This window comes from Leptodactylus fuscus, chromosome 11 (genome assembly GCF_031893055.1).
Source record: "Leptodactylus fuscus isolate aLepFus1 chromosome 11, aLepFus1.hap2, whole genome shotgun sequence".
Classification (NCBI taxonomy): domain Eukaryota; kingdom Metazoa; phylum Chordata; class Amphibia; order Anura; family Leptodactylidae; genus Leptodactylus; species Leptodactylus fuscus.
In genome coordinates, this window is record NC_134275.1 from 87,843,893 (window position 1) to 87,863,728 (window position 19,836).

A 19,836-nucleotide genomic window follows, 5' to 3' on the forward strand; every position below is an offset into this window, starting at 1 on the left:
CAATATACAAGGAACCTGGCAATGGGTGGCCAATTATCCTGCAGCACCACCACAGGTCAAATACACCTTCAGAGCAAGAGGAAGCTTTCACTTTGGCTGGACACAGAAAGTCTTAATAGAATCTAAGAAAATAAAGTTTTAAATCAGACAGATAAACTGAGCATTCTCATATTTGGATAGGAACGGGTAACACAAAGATCAGTTAGTCCTAGCCTCTTCTGTATAATACATTGAATACTATGGCACCTCCTCAACTCCTCCTCTATGTATGAATTGTGATTCCAATGCCATAGGTTCAGTCAATGTCCTATGTCAATGTGCAGCAAATAGGAACATTTTTGCACAGAATATGATGTGTTCCCAACTTTACCTTTCAACTGTAATGTGTAGAAATCTTAGCTAATTTCTACAAAGTATAATACGCAAATGTCTAACGAATTCTGAGAACTTCAATCCAACCTTTCTCTTTATTGGAAGTGCACAAGTATCCCAACAAACAGGGTAAACAGACGTACACCATCAGGTCAGAAATCACACCACTGTACTGTAAGAAATTTCAACCAATGAGCAAGCTAGAAAAAAATCATTACTTTATTTTTTAAAACAGATATTGAACTCTAATAATATGTAACCAGAGGTCGATGATTAACGTCCACCTGAAAATCCAGAGCAGGACACATTACATACTTCGCAGTTATGGTTCCCACCTGGTTTTTGTTCTTGGTCCTGATCATTTCATTTCTCATCTACTCCAAATGGAACGCCATATACAGAAGACGTAACCTGCCTCCGGGACCTACACCCTTACCCATTGTTGGAAATGTCCTGCACGTTAAGAGAGGGGAGATGGTCAAATCCTTGATGGAGGTCAGTTCTGAAAACATTTCATAGTTGGTTGGCTGAAAAAGACCAAAATGTATCAAAGTCTGTGCTCGCTTCGGCATCACATATACTAAAATCAGAACGATACAGAGAAGATTAGCATGGCCCCTGCTAATCAACACCAACCTGTTATAATGACTAATCCTAGTTGACCTAGTTGAAGGTTAAAACCATCCTTGAATGGCATAGAAGACCAATTTTCCACACAAGTTTCATACTGTGTATTATCTTCAGTCTTGAGATTTTCAGAGTTTGTACCTCTTATGAATTTGGTTGCTCTTCTTTATCTTCCTCCAAAGGAGATCTGAGTTAATCATGTTTAGTCCAGTAGAGTAGTAGCGATATCATACAGAAAGCCAACTAGGTGCCTGCAGGGGATGAAATTTTGGTTTCAGCCAAACCTGAAATTTGGCAGGTTCACTACTCTTTTCAGTCTCCAGATTATAGAAGCCGGGAAAGTATAGAATAAATAATAACACATACTCAGTTTTCCTGGGTTCCACCATGACTTGTGGTCTAATCTCTTCCTGGACATCCCTGGTGTCTTCTGCTCTCCTCACTGATGTCTGTAGCCCTAGTTCACCATTGAAGCCAAATTGAAGACATTGACATCACGATGCTTGTGCGAATAAGAGCTGCTGACATCAGTGGGGACACAAGACTATAGTGATGCTTGAGAAGAAGCAGTGAACACCACAATGGCGTCCAGGAAGAAGGTGCATGGTGTCATTGATTATTCCCCACCTACCCTGGCCTCCAATTATTAAACTATGGCTTCTGAAAAGAGTGAAATTATAGCACTTTTGGTTTGGACCAAGCAAGTTCAGTCTTATTTGCAAAGATCTGCTCTTATTCTGTATATAAGGACAACGAACAGTATCACTCCTCTGGTCCTATATACGTGGTGTCATTTTCAGTATCTGCTCCTATTCTGTGTATATATGGACAGTGCACAGTACAATGTCTCCTGTCCTGTATACTGGTTGTCATTCTCCGTATCTTCTCTGATACTGTATATACTGAATTTTGCCATGGTGGGACTATTAAAGGACTTTCTTTATTATCTTATCTTATCTTATTTCCCTTTTATGTGTCCGCATGGCAGTTTGCTCAATCTACCTGTCCTCACCTCCAACATCCCATTACCAGCTAATGTAATACAATAAGTCTCAATTTTTTCCCACCCACTGACACCTGTAATCGCCAAGGTGTTCGAGCAATTCCCAAGTGCGGCCGTGCGGATTATACTCACAACAGCACCTTAAAGTGTTCCTTATAGACGCGTTTGCTACAATGTCACGTCATTTGCTTGTGGGTTTTTTTAGTTTTCCTTCTTAGATACCACAGGAGATAAAAAGGATCAATGTTGTCATACAACTATCAGCAATAGAGATGAGCAGACCCTGAGGTTTACTTTTGGTTTTGGATCTTTTGAATCCATCATTGAAAATAATCTAGTAAAATATCAGTCATAAAGTAGAAGCTATAAAATAATGCAATACAATATGTTAGTAGAGATGAGTGAGTAGTGAATTATTCGAGATTCGATATTCATTTCGAGGAGAGCTTCAATATTCGACTACTCGATCGAATATCGAATCCCATTATAGTCTATGGGAAAAAATGTTTGTTTCAGGGGAAACCACTATCCGACTAAAGGAGAGTCACCAAGTCCAGGAGTAGCAGGAGGAGAGTGTTTAGGAGGAGCGCTGGGCAGTTATTATAGTCTATGGGGTCCGTGCGCTTTAACTGCACAGCAATTGCAGTTGCGCTGATATTCAGTTCGGGGGGGTCCTCCTGCGGACTCCTTCCAGACAGGAGGCAAGCGCTAATGTGTACCAGCCCTTACTCATCCTGCAGAACCAGCATTGATTGATTGTATAGCATTCGGCAAATCAACGCTGGTTCTGCAGCAGGCTCGTCCTTGCTAATCAGGAGAGCTGGCAGCTTGATGTTACAAGGGAGCTTACTTTTTCTCATAGGAATGAATTGACCAGCGTTGATTGGCCAGTGTACAGCATTCGGCCAATCAACGCTGGTTCTGCCAGAGGCTCGTCTGTGAGGAGGCGGAGTCTAAGATCAGACCACAGCAGTCTCCATCTTAGACTCCGCCTCTTCACAGACGAGCCTCCGGCAGAACCAGCGTTGATTGGTGAATGTTGTACACTGTATAGCCTTCGGCCAATCAACACTGGTCAATGCATTCCTATGAGAAAAGGTCAGCTCCCGCATAAACGCAAGCTGCCAGCTCTCCCGACTAGCAAGGACAAGCCTGTTGCAGAACCAGCATTAATTGGCCGAATACTATACAGCATATAGCATTCGACCAATCAATGCTGGTTTTGAATCGAATCTTTACTGCGAATAGCAATAGTATTCGAACAAGTATGAGTATTTCGAATACCATAGTATTCGTTCGAATACCTACTCAATCCAATACTACTCACTCATCTCTATATTTTAGCAATTGATTATTAACATCACTTTAATGGTCTATGTTGATAATGGGATATCATAAAATTGGATGGAGGGAGGAGAACTGGTGTGACCATGGTATTATCTTAATAAGAGAGTCCCCTACACTCCAGAGTTTCATGCATGTGATATATAATGGATATGTCGTAATATTTTCCAGTGTATATGTTTCTTTTTCAGTTCAATAAGAAATATGGCTCAGTGTACACTGTGTATTTTGGACACTATCCAGTAGTTGTCCTGTGTGGTTACGACACTGTCAAAGAAGCGTTACTTGATCGGGCAGAGGATTTTGGTGCTCGGGGGAGACTTCCGACTCTCAATCAATTTTTTAAAGACAATGGTAAGTTTGTCAGTATTCTGGATACTTATGTGATTTACATCAGGAAAGTAGCAAATAATACACTGTATATGGAGGGATTTATAGAATATACAGTATACACACACATACTGTATATAAGCCATGGACGTTTGTTTCAGGGATACCTTTTAGCAACGGAGAAAGATGGAGGGATCTTCGCAGATTTTCCCTTACAATTCTAAGAACTTTTGGCATGGGAAAGAAAACCATTGAAGAAAGAATCCAAGAAGAGGCGCAATTTCTTTGTGAAGAGATAAGATCACAAAAAGGTATGACATCTTTCACCAACATGTACAGTACATTGTATCTATACGCTTAGATATGACATTCTAAAAGATATCTGCATGTTTCTTATGCTTTTGTTTATTTTGAAGACTGTTACGTCAGGTCCCCATGTTGATAAATTGCAGTAGTTTGGCCGCGGTGGAAGCGCTGCAGCATAAATGTTGTGTTTTATAGTTCCCAATGGCTAATCCCATTCACACATTGCTGAAAAAAATCTGCAACAGAAAAACTGCATTTTCTAAAATACATTTTTCCCGCACCATGTTTTGTAGTTATTCACTATGCGGGGCTTTAGCTTTAGGGTAAGTTCAATGGAGGAATTTGGAGATAATTTTGGGGTGAATTCTATCTCAAATTAGGCTCCAAATTCTGCCTGAAATCAACCTCTGTTCATTTCCATTGAAGATATTTGCTGTTTTGCTGATTTTTTTCAGCTAAGAGAAATAATAAGCCTCCTGCTCGATCTTTAGAGGATTCAGTCTGAGAACTCTCTGAGATGAATAGAAACAGAAAATACTGCACTGCCTTATATAGCGCTTATAATAAATACTCGAGGCCCTTTGTCCCCTTTGAAACCACTGATACATAATATCAAAACTGCCCTCCTTCCTTACTTCTTTCCTTCGCCCCCTCCTTCCACATTCTTATTCATTCTACCTTTTCTTATCCCTTCCTTCCTTCCTTCCTTCCTTCCTTCCTTCCTTCCTTCCTTCCTTCCCTTCCCTTCCCTTCCCTTCCTTCCTCAGTCCTGGTTGTACAGTGTAGTCAGGTCAGAAGGAAAATCACCAAATGCTCTTTAACCCCAGGACCAGAACTTTCCTGTCTTGATGGCCGACCAATACACACAGGTATATGCACTTATTAAATGACTTCAGACCTCCAGAGTTACACACATGAGTTGGTTGGCATCAATCCTTTTCCCACAGTAGACTCTCCCTGACACACTCATAGACTTCCTTCCTTCCTTCCCTCTCTTCCTTCCTTCCTTCCTTCCTTCCCTCTCTTCCCTCTCTTCCCTCCCTCCCTTCCTTCCTTCCTTCCCTTCCTTCCTTCCGTCCTTCCCTCCCTTCCCTTCCCTCCCTCCCTTCCTTCCTTCCTTCCTTCCTTCCTTCCTTCCTTCCTTCCTTCCTTCCTTCCTTCCTTCCTTCCTTCCTTCCTCCCTCCCCTTCCTTCCTTCCTTCCTTCCTTCCCTCCCTCCCTTCCTTCCTTCCTTCCTTCCTTCCCTCCCTCCCTGTTATGGTTTGGGGATCCCTGACCACGGACTGGCCCCGGACTGATAACTTCTCAGTACAGTACAGGAAAAACATATATAAAAACCAACAATAATAAGTATGAGCAGTTTGGACTTCTAGTGTGGATCCTCCTACACCCTGCCTCGCACAACTAGAAGTAGCCGTGGGCCCGACTAACTTGCCTGAAGGGGCACGAGCACAGCCGGAGAAGTAGCTAACCTGCAAAGGGAAATAGAGCCCCTGTCTAGCTTCACGTTTACGAAGGAGAGGCAGATACAGAACAAGCCCCCAACGGATGACCAGACTGGACTAACGGTGAACATGAGAACACAAAAGCATAGGAAGAGAATAAACGTGAAACACAGAATACCTGAACTAAGCAAGGGATAGGGAAAAACAGAACTTAGGATCACACACAAAAAACCCTTACCAAAACTCCAAACTTCCAAACAGAAAAATACCTAGGGCTCGCTGCGCCCGGAACACTATGTCTGGATACAAGCTCAATACTTAGCGAACCAGTCCTGTGTGAACAGGAGCAAGAAACTGGATGGGCCAGGATGCAGATGGAGCAGCTTCAGATAACAGACATTCACTGAGAACAGGAACAGATGTTTAAGACCGGCATCAGGTAGCATGTACAACAACCCTATATAGTAAGGAGAAGGCCTCGCCATTGGCCTGTCAAGTATTCAGCACTGCAGAGAACTTAACCCCTTCAGAGGCCAAGACACACCAAGCACTGATCCACCAGGCAACTCAGCACGTGAACCACGCCCAAGTGCCAGAGCAGAAACTGCATGTCTGGTGTGAACATTCCCCTGCCGTGCATCAGGTGATTCAAGCGCTGAATGCCGTCCGGACACTCTGCGCCTGAACCTAACAGGCCGAGACTGCTGAGACCGGGTCCTAACACTCCCTCCCTCCCTTCCTTCCTTCCTTCCCTCCCTTCCTCCCTCCCTCCCTCCCTCCCTCCCTTCCCTCCCTTCCTTCCTTCCTTCCTTCCCTCCCTCCCTCCCTCCCTCCCTCCCTTCCTTCCTTCCTTCCTTCCTTCCTTCCTTCCTTCCTTCCCTCCCTCCCTCCCTCCCTCCCTCCTCCTTCCTTCCTTCCCTCCCTCCCTCCCTTCCCTCATCCCTTCCTTCCTTCCTTCCTTCTTCCTTCCTTCCCTCCCTTCCCTCCCTTCCCTTCCTTCATCTTCCTTCCTCCCTCCCTTCCTCCCTCTCCCTTCCTTCCTTCCCTTCCTTCCTTCCCTCCCTCCCTCCCTCCCTCCCTCCCTTCCTTCCTTCCTTCCTTCCTCCCTCCCTTCCTCCCTTCCTCCTTCCTTCCTTCCTTCCTTTCTTCCTTCCTCCCTTCCTCCTTTCTTCCTTCCTTCCTTCCTTCCTTCCTTCCTTCCTTCCTTCCTTCCTTCCTTCCTTCCTCCTTCCTTCCTTCCTTCCCTCTATCCTTCTCTTCTTCTCGTCTTCATCTTCCCCTCTTTCTATCCCATCTTCGCCATCTAAACTTTATGTTTTGTTGTTTCTACAGAGCAATTCATTGACCCAAGTAAATTCTTAGTCCAGGGATTCTCAAATGTAATTTGCTCGATTGTGTTTGGAAACCGCTTTGAATACAGTAATGATAGCTTCCAGAAGCTTCTGACCATGTTCAATGCTGTATTTGTGGATATGAGTGGTGTATGGGGACAGGTAAGAGCCAAGTCAGTTCTATTATTACTAAACTATAGGTGGCGCCATAGTATTACCACTTCTGCTCCGATCCATTTTTCAATAATACCGCTTACAGATGGAGGAATGTCTAGGGAGGAAGACTTTTCCCAAACTGATGACACCCTATAGCTATACCACACTAATATCCAGTAAGGTCTTTGGCAGAAGCCATTCACAATTGTTTGTAGGCGACTGCATGACCTGACCAGGTACTAGAATTTATACATCTATGGCAATGGGACTTAAAGGGATTGCCCAGGAATTACAGGGTTTTTTTCTCTTGAAAGAGGGAGAAGGTTGAAAATAAAAATAACCTCATACACCAGCCCCCATCGCTCCGGTGTTCCTGGTCACTGTCTGGTCCAGGACATGTATGAGTGATTATGTGAGGCTCATACTCAAAACTAAATAAATTGAGATGATTTGAATACTTTATTTCCATATTATTCCATAATATGCCGTAATATTCTATATTATTATTTCCATATTTCCACCATTTGCATATCATTAGCATTGTCCATCCTGGGATTTCTTTAATTCCAAGACTTTTCCTTCATTCTAGAAGTTGCAATGTTAATGTGACGGAGTGAAGTTACTCTACACAATACAAAGTATACACAAAGTAACAGTATTACCTATTACTAAAAATGACTCATTTGTATTTTTTCCCCAGCTGCAGGATATGCTGCCCTCCATCATGTCCTACGTACCCGGCCCACACCACACAATCACCAAGAGCTTGGGTAAACTCACCGATTTCGTCGAGAAGCAAATAAAGATGAATGAGGAGTCATTTGATCCAAACTCACCCAGAAATTTCATTGACAGCTTTCTTATAAAACAGCAGCAGGTAAGTGAGTGAGGATTAGGAGAGGGGTAATAAGTGTAAGTGGTCGGGGGCCACCTGTATATGGTTGCTGTGGGGTTCCATGCCTACCCTACTCATCGGCGTATACAATACAATACCCTGTTTGTAGGCTCGGCCTTTTAAAATTTAAATAATTTCCAAATCCATCAGACTCATAGTTGTACAGAAGCTTTTTTTTGGCAATGGGTGTCAGCACACATAATACTGGTGGTCCGGGTGTTATTACCAGCGTCCCAGCCTTATAACAGAATACGTGTCCATGTCATTTTGTGGGAGGTGGTTATGGGGTGGGTTATTTTGGAACTATTTTACTAACTTTCTGCTACTGGGCTTGAGCCGATCTTGAGATTTCAGGACTGTTTTTAAAATCCGATTTCTGATCATTTTCCATCCAAACCCAATCCCAATCCCAATTCCGATCCTAATGCAAGTCAATGGGATTTTTTTAATTATCGAAAATTGGATTTTAATAACTATCCTATTCACTACACAGCGTGGAGTCCAAAAATTGAAGGCTTCAATTTTTGGACTCCACACTGTGTAGGGATTACCTGCACAGAACCGCTGCCGCCTCCCCTCCTGGTGTGTACACCGCTTCCTGGAGCTCCGGGCCGTTGTTCTCTGTCTGTTTCTCTCTTCTCTCATTCAGACGCCGGCAGAGCACCATATGCGTCCCTGCCTCCCTACGGAATCACTCACGTCTCCCCACCATGTACCCACCCACACTCTCATAAGCCACAACAAGCCACGCCTACTCCCAGCACAGTAACACTAGCCTAGGGAGGTGGGGGCGCGCATGGCGTCTGAATGAGAGAGGAGAGGACAGAGAACAACAGCCTGGAGCTCCAGGGAGCGGCAGTGGTTCTGTGCAGGTAAGTTACAGTTAAGTTGAGTTAAGTTGCAGGTAAGGGTTGAGCGATCGGGATCGGAATTCTGTTCCTGATCTTTTTTAGGCGGGATCGGAACCTGATCGCAATCGTGAAATTTACTTGATCGCTGATCGGGATCCAATCTTTTCCGATCCCGATTGCTCAACCCCATCTGCTGCATATTAACGTTTGCAATTTAAACCAGCTCACTTTTAAAATGTCACTCCTAAAATAAACATCCCTTTAACATGGACTGCTATAATTTGTGTTTTCAGGAAAAGGACAATCCTCACTTTGACAGGAATAATATGATAATGACCATACTCAGCTTGTTTTTTGCTGGCACAGAAACGGTCAGCACGACCCTAAGACACGGATTGATGATACTTATGAGATACCCTGAGATACAAGGTCAGTAAGAAGCCACAAGTCCACGTTGGACAATCATTGACGTATTAGATGGATCAGACAATACGTTTTTCCCTTCTTTGTAGCACAGATGAGATGGAGGATTGCAAAGCCTTTAAGGATTGTACTGGTCTGTCCTTGTAGGTCTCTGTTTACATCTTGTCAGATCCTTACATCAGAAGTATTAAGATCCAACAAGCGAGCTTTAGTCTTGAGCTAATGAAAGTTTCTTTCACCTGAATGTGATTTCCATAGTTGGGGCTCAATCATTTTGCATCAAAGCGGCCGTGACATGAAATTTGTCATTTTAATGTTAGTTTGTTGAATGTTCCGTCACGGACATACAGTATTAGTCAAAACCTTGGACACACCATTTTCTACATATTGAAGTCAGGTACATTGAGAAGGATCACATATGGAATGCCTTAGTAAATAAATCAGAATTTATTTCATGTTTTAGGTTGTTCACAGTGTTCCCCTTTGCTTCGATGAGAGTTTTGCACACTCTTGGCATTCTATCCATCAGCTTCATGAAGTTGTCATCTGGAACGGTTCTCAATTAAAGGATCTACAGGTCTTTTTTTTTTTTTTTTAAAAATTTTAAGTTTATTGGCAAAATAACAAAGAAATAAACAAAAGCAGAGTACCTTATGTTCAGCGGAGTCGCAGCTCCATAAAGCAAGATGATGCGGAGGTACAACTTGCGAAAAACATCAAAGCAAACAGCATCATAAATGTCAATAAACAATTTTTACATGTTTTTTGGTTTTGAAGAGGATAGGGCGGGGGGGAGGGGGGGAGGAAAGGATAGGTAGGGAAGAGACAAGAAGAGGGGAGGGTGGGAGGAGGGGGGGGAGAAGAGGGGGGGTACACAGATACAGACAGCACTAACACATGGACAAGAGAAAAAAGAGAGAAGAAAGAAAGAAAGAAAGAAAGAAAGAAAGAAAGAAAGAAAGAAAGAAAGAAAGAAAGGAGAAAATGAGGAGGCAGAAAGAGTGGCAGAGAGGTGAAAAAGAATGGGTGACTGCGGGCGTCCAAAAATTGGCTTGGCGTAATCATCTGTTGTCCAGCCATGGCGACCAGAGGGAAAGATATGACTTTCTGTTTCTACGGGACCAGCTCAAAAGTTCTTCAAACTTAGCTATTTGATCCACTTTAGCGAGCCAGTGAGAGAGAGAGGGGGACTCAGTCTGTTTCCACAGGGGGGGTATTAGTGCCTTAGCAGCCGAGAGTAGGTGATAAATCAAACGTTGCGACTTAGCGGGTATGTCTGGTATCGGGAGGAAGAGAACAACAAGAGCCGGCGTAATTCTAAAGTCCTGAAAACCCAAGGATCTTATCTTGACCTCCACCTCCTCCCAAAACGGTTGGATATTTGAGCAAGTCCACCAGATGTGTAGCAGCGTGCCCGTGTCTCTTTTGCATCTCCAGCAGACTGCAGAATCAATCAATTTATGAGCATTTAACCACGCCGGTGACCGGTACCAGCGTGTGAGAAGCTTGTAATGTGTCTCTTGTATTCGAACACACGTTGAGGTACCACACGATCTGTCCATCACAATTTTAAGCTGTTCAGAGGTCAGTGTTAACTCAAGATCCCTCTCCCAACTAAGGAGGAAAAAAGGTTTCGTTGCAGACGGAGGACGAACAACCTTGTTCAGAAGAAGAGACATCTTGAATTTAGAAGGATCTGCCTGAAAATGGAGCTGTTCAAGGTAAGTAGGGCTGCGTTTCCACTCAAAGAGACTCTCAAACTTCTGTTTGCATTTTGCATAGTGGGAGAAGTGCAAAAAAGTAAGCGATCCTTTATGCTGGGAAAGAGCTGCCAAGTTTGCAACCGCTTCAGGCGTGGGTAAACCTTCTCCGTCAAAGAAATCTGCTAACGGGATATGTAAAAGCAGGTCCCAGAAATCCGCAATAGGGTGAAGGATGTCTGGAATCAGATGAGGTATCAGGCCTGCTGGTAAGCAGAGGGATGGAGGTGGAGCAGCAGTCAGTTGTACTAAGTCCCATGCATGAATGGCACCCCCCAGCAGCAAATCAGACTTATTAAGTGCCATATCTCTAGCGGTCGAAGAGGTAGATGGAAGCCACAACGCCTTGAGCAAAGTATTGCCATAAGTGGAGCGCAGTATGTCTCTGAGCGTAGACTCCCAAGGTGCAGACGTAATTTCCATCCAAAATTGGAGTTGAATGGTCTCGTACAGTTTCTGTATGTCTGGGAGATTTATACCACCCTCAGATTTCCTTCTAGAGAGTGCTGAATAGGCTAAATGAGGTCTCTTTCCTCTCCACAAAAATTTAGAGAAAATGGACCGTATGGTTCTAAAAAACGAGGTGGGAAGTTTGATAGGTAGCATCCGGAGGACGTAGGTTATCTTTGGGGTAATATAGGTGTTCAACAGGCTGCGTCTCCCAAACCATGAGATGCATGGTATGTCATATTTCTTCAAAAGTCTGCGTACTTCTTGTATAAGTGTTTCGTAATTTAACTTGAAAACATCTGTAAGTAAACTTGGGATATAGACCCCTAGGTATTTAATATGAGAAGCAGACCAAGAAAAAGGAAGGGATCTCTTCAGAAAAGCTACTTGTTGCATTGGGAGGGAGACGTTAAGGATCTCACATTTATCTAGATTCACTTTATAGTAAGACAACTCGCCATAAGTCTCAATAACATGTAAAACTGAGCGGAGGCTTTCCTCAGGTTCAGTCAGGAGTAGCAGCACATCGTCGGCGAATGCCAAGGAGTGAAGGGAGCATCTATCGAATTGCAGGCCATGAATTGAAGGGTGTTCCCTAATTGTCTGTAGAAAAGGTTCAAGGGACAGGATGAACAGGGCGGGTGAGAGGGGGCAACCCTGCCGAGTTCCGTTTGAGATTTGGAAGGGAGAGGATAAGGTACCATTCACTTTAATACGTGCACTCGGCAAGTTATATAGGGATAAAACGGCCGAAATGAATACCGGCGGAAAGCCGAACTTCTCTAGGGTCAGTGTCATAAAGTCCCAGTTAATTCTATCAAACGCCTTCTCGGCATCTAAGCCGAGAAGGACTAGTGGGATAGAGGAGTCTGCTGCAAAACGCAAAGCATGTAGTAATCGAGTTGAATTTTGTCTACCTTCTCTCGATTTAATAAATCCTACTTGTTCATCATGAATCAAAGATGGCAGGAGGGGCTTAAGGCGTAGGGAAAGCAATTTTGCCCAGAACTTCAAGTCTAAGTTTAGGAGCGATATCGGACGGTAATTTTTGCAACATTGTGGGTCCCTTCCCTCCTTGGCAATCAAAGTGACATGTGCCTCCAGCGCCTGTGATGGAAGACTACAACCTTGTAGGGTAGCATTCAAAGATCTCGTGAGAGGGGATAGAAGGTTTTATAAGAACGACTTATAATATATCAATGAATAACCATCAGGTCCAGGGCTCTTATGCATGGGGAAAGTGTTAATCACAGACTTTACTTCCGATTCAGATATCGGATCAAGCAATTCTTCCGCCTTATCTGGATCTAAACTAGGTAGTTTAAGTGGAGCTAAGAATTCTTTTATAGCTGACCGTCTAGACTCAGGAGTGTGATCAGGAGCCACAGCATTAAGGTTATACAGGTTCGTATAAAAGGATCTAAAAGCTTCTGCAATTTTTGGGGTTGAGGAGACTACATCACCTAAGTTGTCTTTAATAGAAGAAATGAACGTTCTGGATTGTGCCTTTTTTATAAGGGAAGTCATCATGCGACCTCCTTTGTTTCCATGGGCGTATAACATCTGCTTATAGTTTAACAAGTGTTTTGACGCCTTCACAGATAGGATATCTCTAAGCTCTAACCTAAGAGCTAGTAACTTACTATGATAAGACTCCAACTGCAATCTCTTGTGGAGGCTCTCTATACTCGCTATCTGTTGGAGCAGGGAATCTATATGTTGTTGTTGCTGCCTTTTTTGCTTGGCGCCTTGGGAAATTAGAAGACCTCTAATGTAGTGTTTGTGTGTCTCCCACACCACTGTCGGGCTCACATCAGGAGTTGAGTTTATTTGGAAAAATTCGGCAAGGTGTTTAGAAATGTAGTCCCTAGTCTCTCCGGAGTCTAGCAACCTTTCATTTAGTCTCCAAGTCATATCTGTAAAGGATCTACAGGTCTTGTCAACACTTAATTGTTGAATTTCTTGACCTTCATCGTGAGACCATCAGCTGACTTGTGCAACAGTCAGACTAGAACATGGCTCCATACAGTGTTTAGCCTTGTTTATCTATTGTTCTAATCCACATTACGGCAAGAGCAACTACGTAAACAGACTTGAAGAGTAAACCTTTCTCATGTGAACCCCTCCGAGGAATAGAAAAAACTATAGACATTTTAGTTGTAGCATATAAGTTCATTAGAGGTACCAGCCATAAAAACCACACATCTAAGAGCCTACATACTGTATGGGCTTCACAGAGAACACGTACCAAACTCATTTTACATCCACTGTCCAGAGGAGACAATGAGAATCAAGCCTGCAAAGAAGCAACTACTGAGGACCAACTAGAAGAAGAGAACTTCCCTGGCCAAGAAACACATTAGAAGAGTGGAAATTATACTGTGGTCTGATGAGTCAAGTTTGAGATTTTTGGTTTTAAATGACATTCTACATGTGGGATCCCAACCATAACACATGGAAGAGGAGGTGCAATGGTTTTGGGGTCCATTATTGATAACATTGTTACTGATTTATTCAAGGTAGACGTAACCAGCATGACTACCTCAGCATTCTGTAGCTGAGGTAGTCACCCACCTAGTGTGCACTTAGTGGGACCACCATTTATTTTTCAACTGTACAATGACTGACCCTAAACACACGTCCAGGTTATGTACAAGAAGGAAAACGACAGAGTGCTGGTTTCCATAATCACCCAACTTAAGCCCAGTAGAGATAGTTTGGGATGACCTGAAGTGAAGGAAAATAAGCCCACAAGTGCTCAGCACCTCAGGAAAGTACTGCAAGATGGTTGTAAAACCGTTGCAGGTGACAACTTCATAAAGCTAGCTAAGAGACAGTGAAGAGTGTGCAAAGCTGCTATCAAAGCAAAAGAATCTACTTTGAACAATATAAAATATAAGAGATTTTCTGATCTGTTTAAGACTTTATTTCATCTGTGACCTTCATAGTTTTCAAGTTTTCAAAATGAAATTTTCTGAAATCAGAAAATAAGGAAGCATGGAATGAAAAGGTTTCGCCCAAACTTGTGACAGGTACTCTATGCCCATTAGCAACAATGTTAAAAATTGTGACCTGACATAAAGGATAATATAGTTTCCTATACAGTAAAAATGGTAAAAGTACCAACCCCATATAGGCCCAATGGGAAAACCAAATGGTTATAAAACAACATTAATGCAATATTGTAACACTCTAACAGAACACTTTACAGGCTGCAATTGACAACTCAACCACTGGGTGGCTGCACATAGACACATGGGATAGACATCACAAGAGACTATTGTGTAATATTGTTCTGGTAAACAGCCGGTCCCCTTGCACAATCATGGATATGTTTGGCAGATCGGTGACACCTCATTTACTGTAGCTCAGTCGTTTGAGAACTTTGTAGGGGCTGTCTATGGACAGTGCAGATTAGGAAACCAGATTGTAAGGGGTCAAGAAAACATTCAGCAGATTTAGTAGATTGGACAAGAGTAGACCAAGTGTTTTAGGAGTCCAGAAATGAAGGGGGGATAAGAGACGGGTTGGTAGTTAGCAGAACTAAATGGGTCTAGACAGTGTAGTGCAGTAGTGGGGCTATGGCGGTAGAAGAGGAGGGAAAGAGAACAGAAGACAGATAAAGGCGACATATTATGGAGAGATGGGTCGTGACAGCCAGTGAAAGAAACTGGATGGGGTGTGAGCAGATAGACTAGTTATTGCAGGTAGTGAGAGGATGACCTCATGTTATTGGGTCAAAGAATGACAATGAGAAAGATAACGGAGCTAAAGGAGTCCGCGCTGCTGGAGATCAGGAGATTATCTCCTTATGGGTGTTATTGGTTTTATCTGTGTTGCCTGTTCTCCATCTCTAAGGTCTGTGATAGATGTCTCCAGGGCCAAGGAGAGAAAAGTATTAAAGAGTCGTTCATGATTATTGTACAGCGAGGAGATGAGAGACATGAAATAGGATTGTATGGTGAGGTGGCGGGAAGGCGTGGATGTATCCATGAAGGATGTGGATTATTCCCTCTCTCTATATAACGCTATTAGCTCCCTATTTGTAACTTTATTATTGTTTATTATTTCGCCCAATATTTCTTTCCCAGCTAAAGTGCATGAGGAAATAGACCGTGTGATTGGTGACGGCCGCATCTCAAACATCGAGGACCGCAGCCAAATGCCATATACAGATGCTGTAATCCATGAGATCCAGAGATTCGCTGATATTATCCCCATGAATGTTCCTCGCGCAACAACCAGAGATGTTACCTTCAAGGGATACACGATTCCTAAGGTAGGAGAATGACTTTAAATAATCCCTTTTATTCTGTGATCAATTCACCACAATGTCCCACCGGGGCAGGTGAAATCTGTGGGAAAACCAAGAAGTTTTCGGACAAATCTATTTTTCGGCAGCACCACCACCATTACATGATGTCCACTGAGATCACTTGTCTGTCCGTCTAAAAACATCGATGTGCTGGATCTTCCAAAGTGAGTGTGTTCCACTCTTCATACCCAAACATATTGGGGTTCTGAACAGGAGACCCCTTTATTACCCCAGAATCCCTAAGATGGTGCAGTATTTGTAAAGTGGTTTTGTAAGTTATAACATTAAATGATTCATCTTTGATGATCAATAACTCTCTAATATAACAAAGTCTCATCTGGCCAACCAGGAGTGTTTGGATGGTGACGGTGGCGATTTGGGGTGAGTGACCCACATTTAAAGTAGCCTATTGCACTTTCGTGGGAAATATGTAGGTGTGTGTGAAATTTCCCCAAAATCCATTCAACCGTTTGGCTGTGATTGAGGAACAAACATCCAAACATAATATTAATAGGATCCATCAGGAGGCGGCTTAGACTGATACATTTATATTTATAGATTTAGATTTGATTAATATAAGTTACATTTTAATCAGGATGTTAATTGATACAAAGTTTTTCTTTGTTATTACCATTAGGCAAATAGTATGTTGTATGTAACCCCCTCCCCCCACACACACACATCTCATGAGGGTCACTCTTTTTGCTGCCATTGATAACATACACGTGTCATTTTACCATAAGAGTATTTTCCATCCCTCGTGTGTCTAGGGTACAGACATCTATCCATTGCTGTGTACGGTTCATCAAGACCCCACAAAGCTTTCCCACCCCGACAAGTTTGACCCCAACAATTTCTTAGACAACAAGGGATGTTTTAAGAAGAACGAGTCCTACATGCCGTTTTCTGCAGGTATTAACAGAATGTAACTGGGTTCACCTGAGTAAGGGAATCACTGGGGGGGGGGGGGGGGGCTCTTATGGGGTGGCTGGAAATTCAAAGTTGTTGAGTGCACCAAGGAAGACTAATATGCACCGGTGACAATATTACAAATTCTAGGGATTCACATAATAGTAACATAATCTTTTTACAAGTTACTAATAAATGGGTTGTATTAGGTAAGAAAAGCATGCTGGGTAATATCATGGGGTAAGTGGAGACAGTGTACACAATTTTGGTGACATTAAATCAGCCCAATGTAATTTGTAGCTAATGGGTTTCTCTCTCTTTAGGGAAGCGGGTATGTCTCGGAGAAGGTTTGGCCAAGATGGAGCTGTTTCTTTTCCTAACAACCATCTTACAGCGCTTCAGATTACGTCCAGAGAGAGAGTTCACAGACAACGACATTAAACCCTTTATGACTGGCTTTGCAAATGTTCCTAAATTTTACCGAATGTCCTTCATCCCCCGAATGTAACTTTGGCTGGAGGTGATATGACGGGTGACGTCAGATGCCGCGAATGAGTTTCAGTTGTGATCTTCCAGGTGAGCGGTTGGGGAGTCGCACAAAAGAGGTCACAAAAAAATACAAATTCTCCTGGAAATTTCCTAAACTGACAGATCTTTCCATGTACTATATACAATGTGACACGGATAACATAGAATGTATAATGGTCTGGTATTTGAGAATCCCAAAATTCCTCACATTTCTTGTACATGTACAGCTGCATAAATCGTTCCTTGGGCGCTATTGTGTATTATTTTCTAGTGTGGACCTGCAGATGTTTTATAGCAGGTTGATTTCACACTGTCATTGGTCTGTCATAGGATCAGAGCAATGGAATGAAAAGCCAACAGATTGACTAATGCAGACGAAGCACCCTCAGTCTGTACATGTCTCCATTCACTGTAATGATGGGCACCAAACACAAGCTTCTGTCTGCATCAGTTGTTCTACCAATTTTTCAGTCCATTGTTCTGACTCTATAGTGGATCCGATGAATGGATTTGAATGACAGCAGTGTGAACTCTGCCTTATACTGATGGGGTTTATTTATTCCTTTAGTTTATTATTTGTACACATCTACTTTTGCACTTTATAAGTATTCCATGGAGTGTGTGAGAGATGTGCGGTGAGTTTAGACTCCAGACCAGCTAGTACCGGGGATAAGATAAGATAATCCTTTAATAGTCCCACAATGGGGAAATGTCAGTGATACAGTTTCATAGATGGTACAGTAGTATATAACAAGAGAGAAAAACACATACAGCTCATGGCAGATAAAGAAATCCTAGGAATCATAGCAACTAAAACGAAAGAAACACAGACACACTGCAGGATCATTTAGTTCTCTGTGTGAAGTGATGTTAATAATAATAATACGGCCTGACCGTGGTTGGAGGACACGAGGAGGGGTCACAGCATGTAGATATAACAGGCAATAAACGGGTTTTTTTTGTTTTTTTTGCAGAGGTGGGGACATATGCAGCTATCATGAACACATGTGGCAGTTCCTTTGGTAGGTGGTGAGATCTCCTGCTCACAGCTGATAGTTCGGTATCTTGTATCAGAGAGGTTTGAAGCCATCCAGGTAGACAGGGTGCTGCTCTCTTGCCAAGCTTCCATAAACACATGGGGTAGGTGGGTGATGGTTCCCAGGTTGTAACAGAGTCCCACGTGTCCACAGTAATAGAAAGAAATCCCAGTCAGCTGTAGCATCTTCACACATCAGCAATAGACGCCAAAAATCATCTCCTTGAAAAGAAGAAGCCCGCACTTCCATGTAGGTTTCTCCTCCATGCCGCATGGTGTCCATGTTGTCCTTAGCTCCTGGGGGGATGGTAACAGGCACATGTGCACAGGAAAAACTCCAGGTCGTGAGTCATTGTCCATGCTTAACAATAGAAACAAAAGGAACAAAATACTCCACAGGGTCTTCCATTCGAATTATAGTTGCTAATTCATAGTGCTAGTTTACTTGGTTACAGGATTCTTGAAGATACAGAGAAAAAGAGTGAAAAAGGAAAGATAAAGGTTGCTCTCAGCTTGGAGCTCTGTATCAGGCAGCCACACACAAAGCAGCGCCTATAGGAATGTGCCATGTCGAGGAGACACCAAGAGATGGACCAGGACCGGCCTGTCTGAGAATGAGCTTTGGATATGGAACGGCGGTGTATAGATAACTGAGTGTCAGAGGTCAATGACTCCACCATGTCACAAACATCAGCCAAGTTCTGCATCCATGAGAAAGGTGCAAAGGTCCACGGAATCTGTTATCTCAGAAAACTCACAAAATTCCCTGATAGAGTACACAATGGGCACACAATGAACAACAATGAGCACAGAACGAGCACACAATGGGTACACAATGATCACACAATAGGCACATATTGAACACACAATGAACAACAATGAGCACACCATGAGCACACAATGGGAACACAATGAACAACAATGAGTACACAACGAGCACACAATGGCTACAGAATGAGCACACAATGATCACACAACGAGCACACAATGGGTATACAATGGGCACACAATGAACAAGAATGAGCACACAAGCACACAATGGGTACACAATGATCACACAATGATCACACAATGGGTACACAATGAGCACACAATGGGCACAAAATGAACAAGAATGAGCACACAATGATCACACAATGAGCACACAATGAACAACAATGAACACACAGCAAGCACACAATGATCAGACAATGAGCACACAACGAGCACACAATGGCTACACAATGGGCACATAATGAACACACAATGATCACACAACAAGCACACAATGGGCACACTATATATCTTCTCATTATGGTTGCCAATGACCTGTATCTCATTGTAACCTTTATCTGTACCAAAGTCACTTGAGTCGGGTCTGAGTTCACTCAGGGTTATCTTTGTAAGTTGTCACATTTTTATGAAGTCTGGCATGTTGCTGGCATGATATCTCCACCAGACTTCCAAATTCTTAGCAAGAGCTGCCCTTCAATTCACACCCCCCCCCCCCCCCGCTGCTATGACGTGACCTTTGACCACATCAATGCAAATTTAAAAGGAGGGATCGTAATGGTGGCTGTGACCCGTATTAGCGGAATCATTCCTTTTAAAGTCCAGGAAAAACCCCTTGACCCTGTATTATAGAAGTGTTATGTCCCAGTACAGTGATAAGACGAGGGTGGGGCCTTGGTAAAGAATAAGAAAAAAACAGCAGGGAAACTTTTTGTAACCTGACTGACACTCAAGAACGACTTCATCAATGTTTACATTTAAAGG

General features: G+C 43.0%; 1 protein-coding gene and 1 pseudogene across 1 annotated transcript; both read left to right on the forward strand.

Moving 5' to 3' along the window:
• The first annotated feature begins 696 nt into the window (after positions 1-696).
• LOC142185261 (cytochrome P450 2G1-like) lies at positions 697-17,025 on the forward strand. The gene is made up of 9 exons (XM_075260571.1): positions 697-867; positions 3,538-3,700; positions 3,838-3,987; positions 6,760-6,920; positions 7,615-7,791; positions 8,954-9,089; positions 15,385-15,572; positions 16,379-16,520; positions 16,841-17,025. Exons 1-9 carry the CDS (start codon positions 697-699, stop codon positions 17,023-17,025), a joined length of 1,473 nt encoding a protein of 490 aa, XP_075116672.1.
• LOC142185766 (U6 spliceosomal RNA) lies at positions 929-994 on the forward strand (annotated as a pseudogene).
• Positions 17,026-19,836: the final 2,811 nt, after the last annotated feature.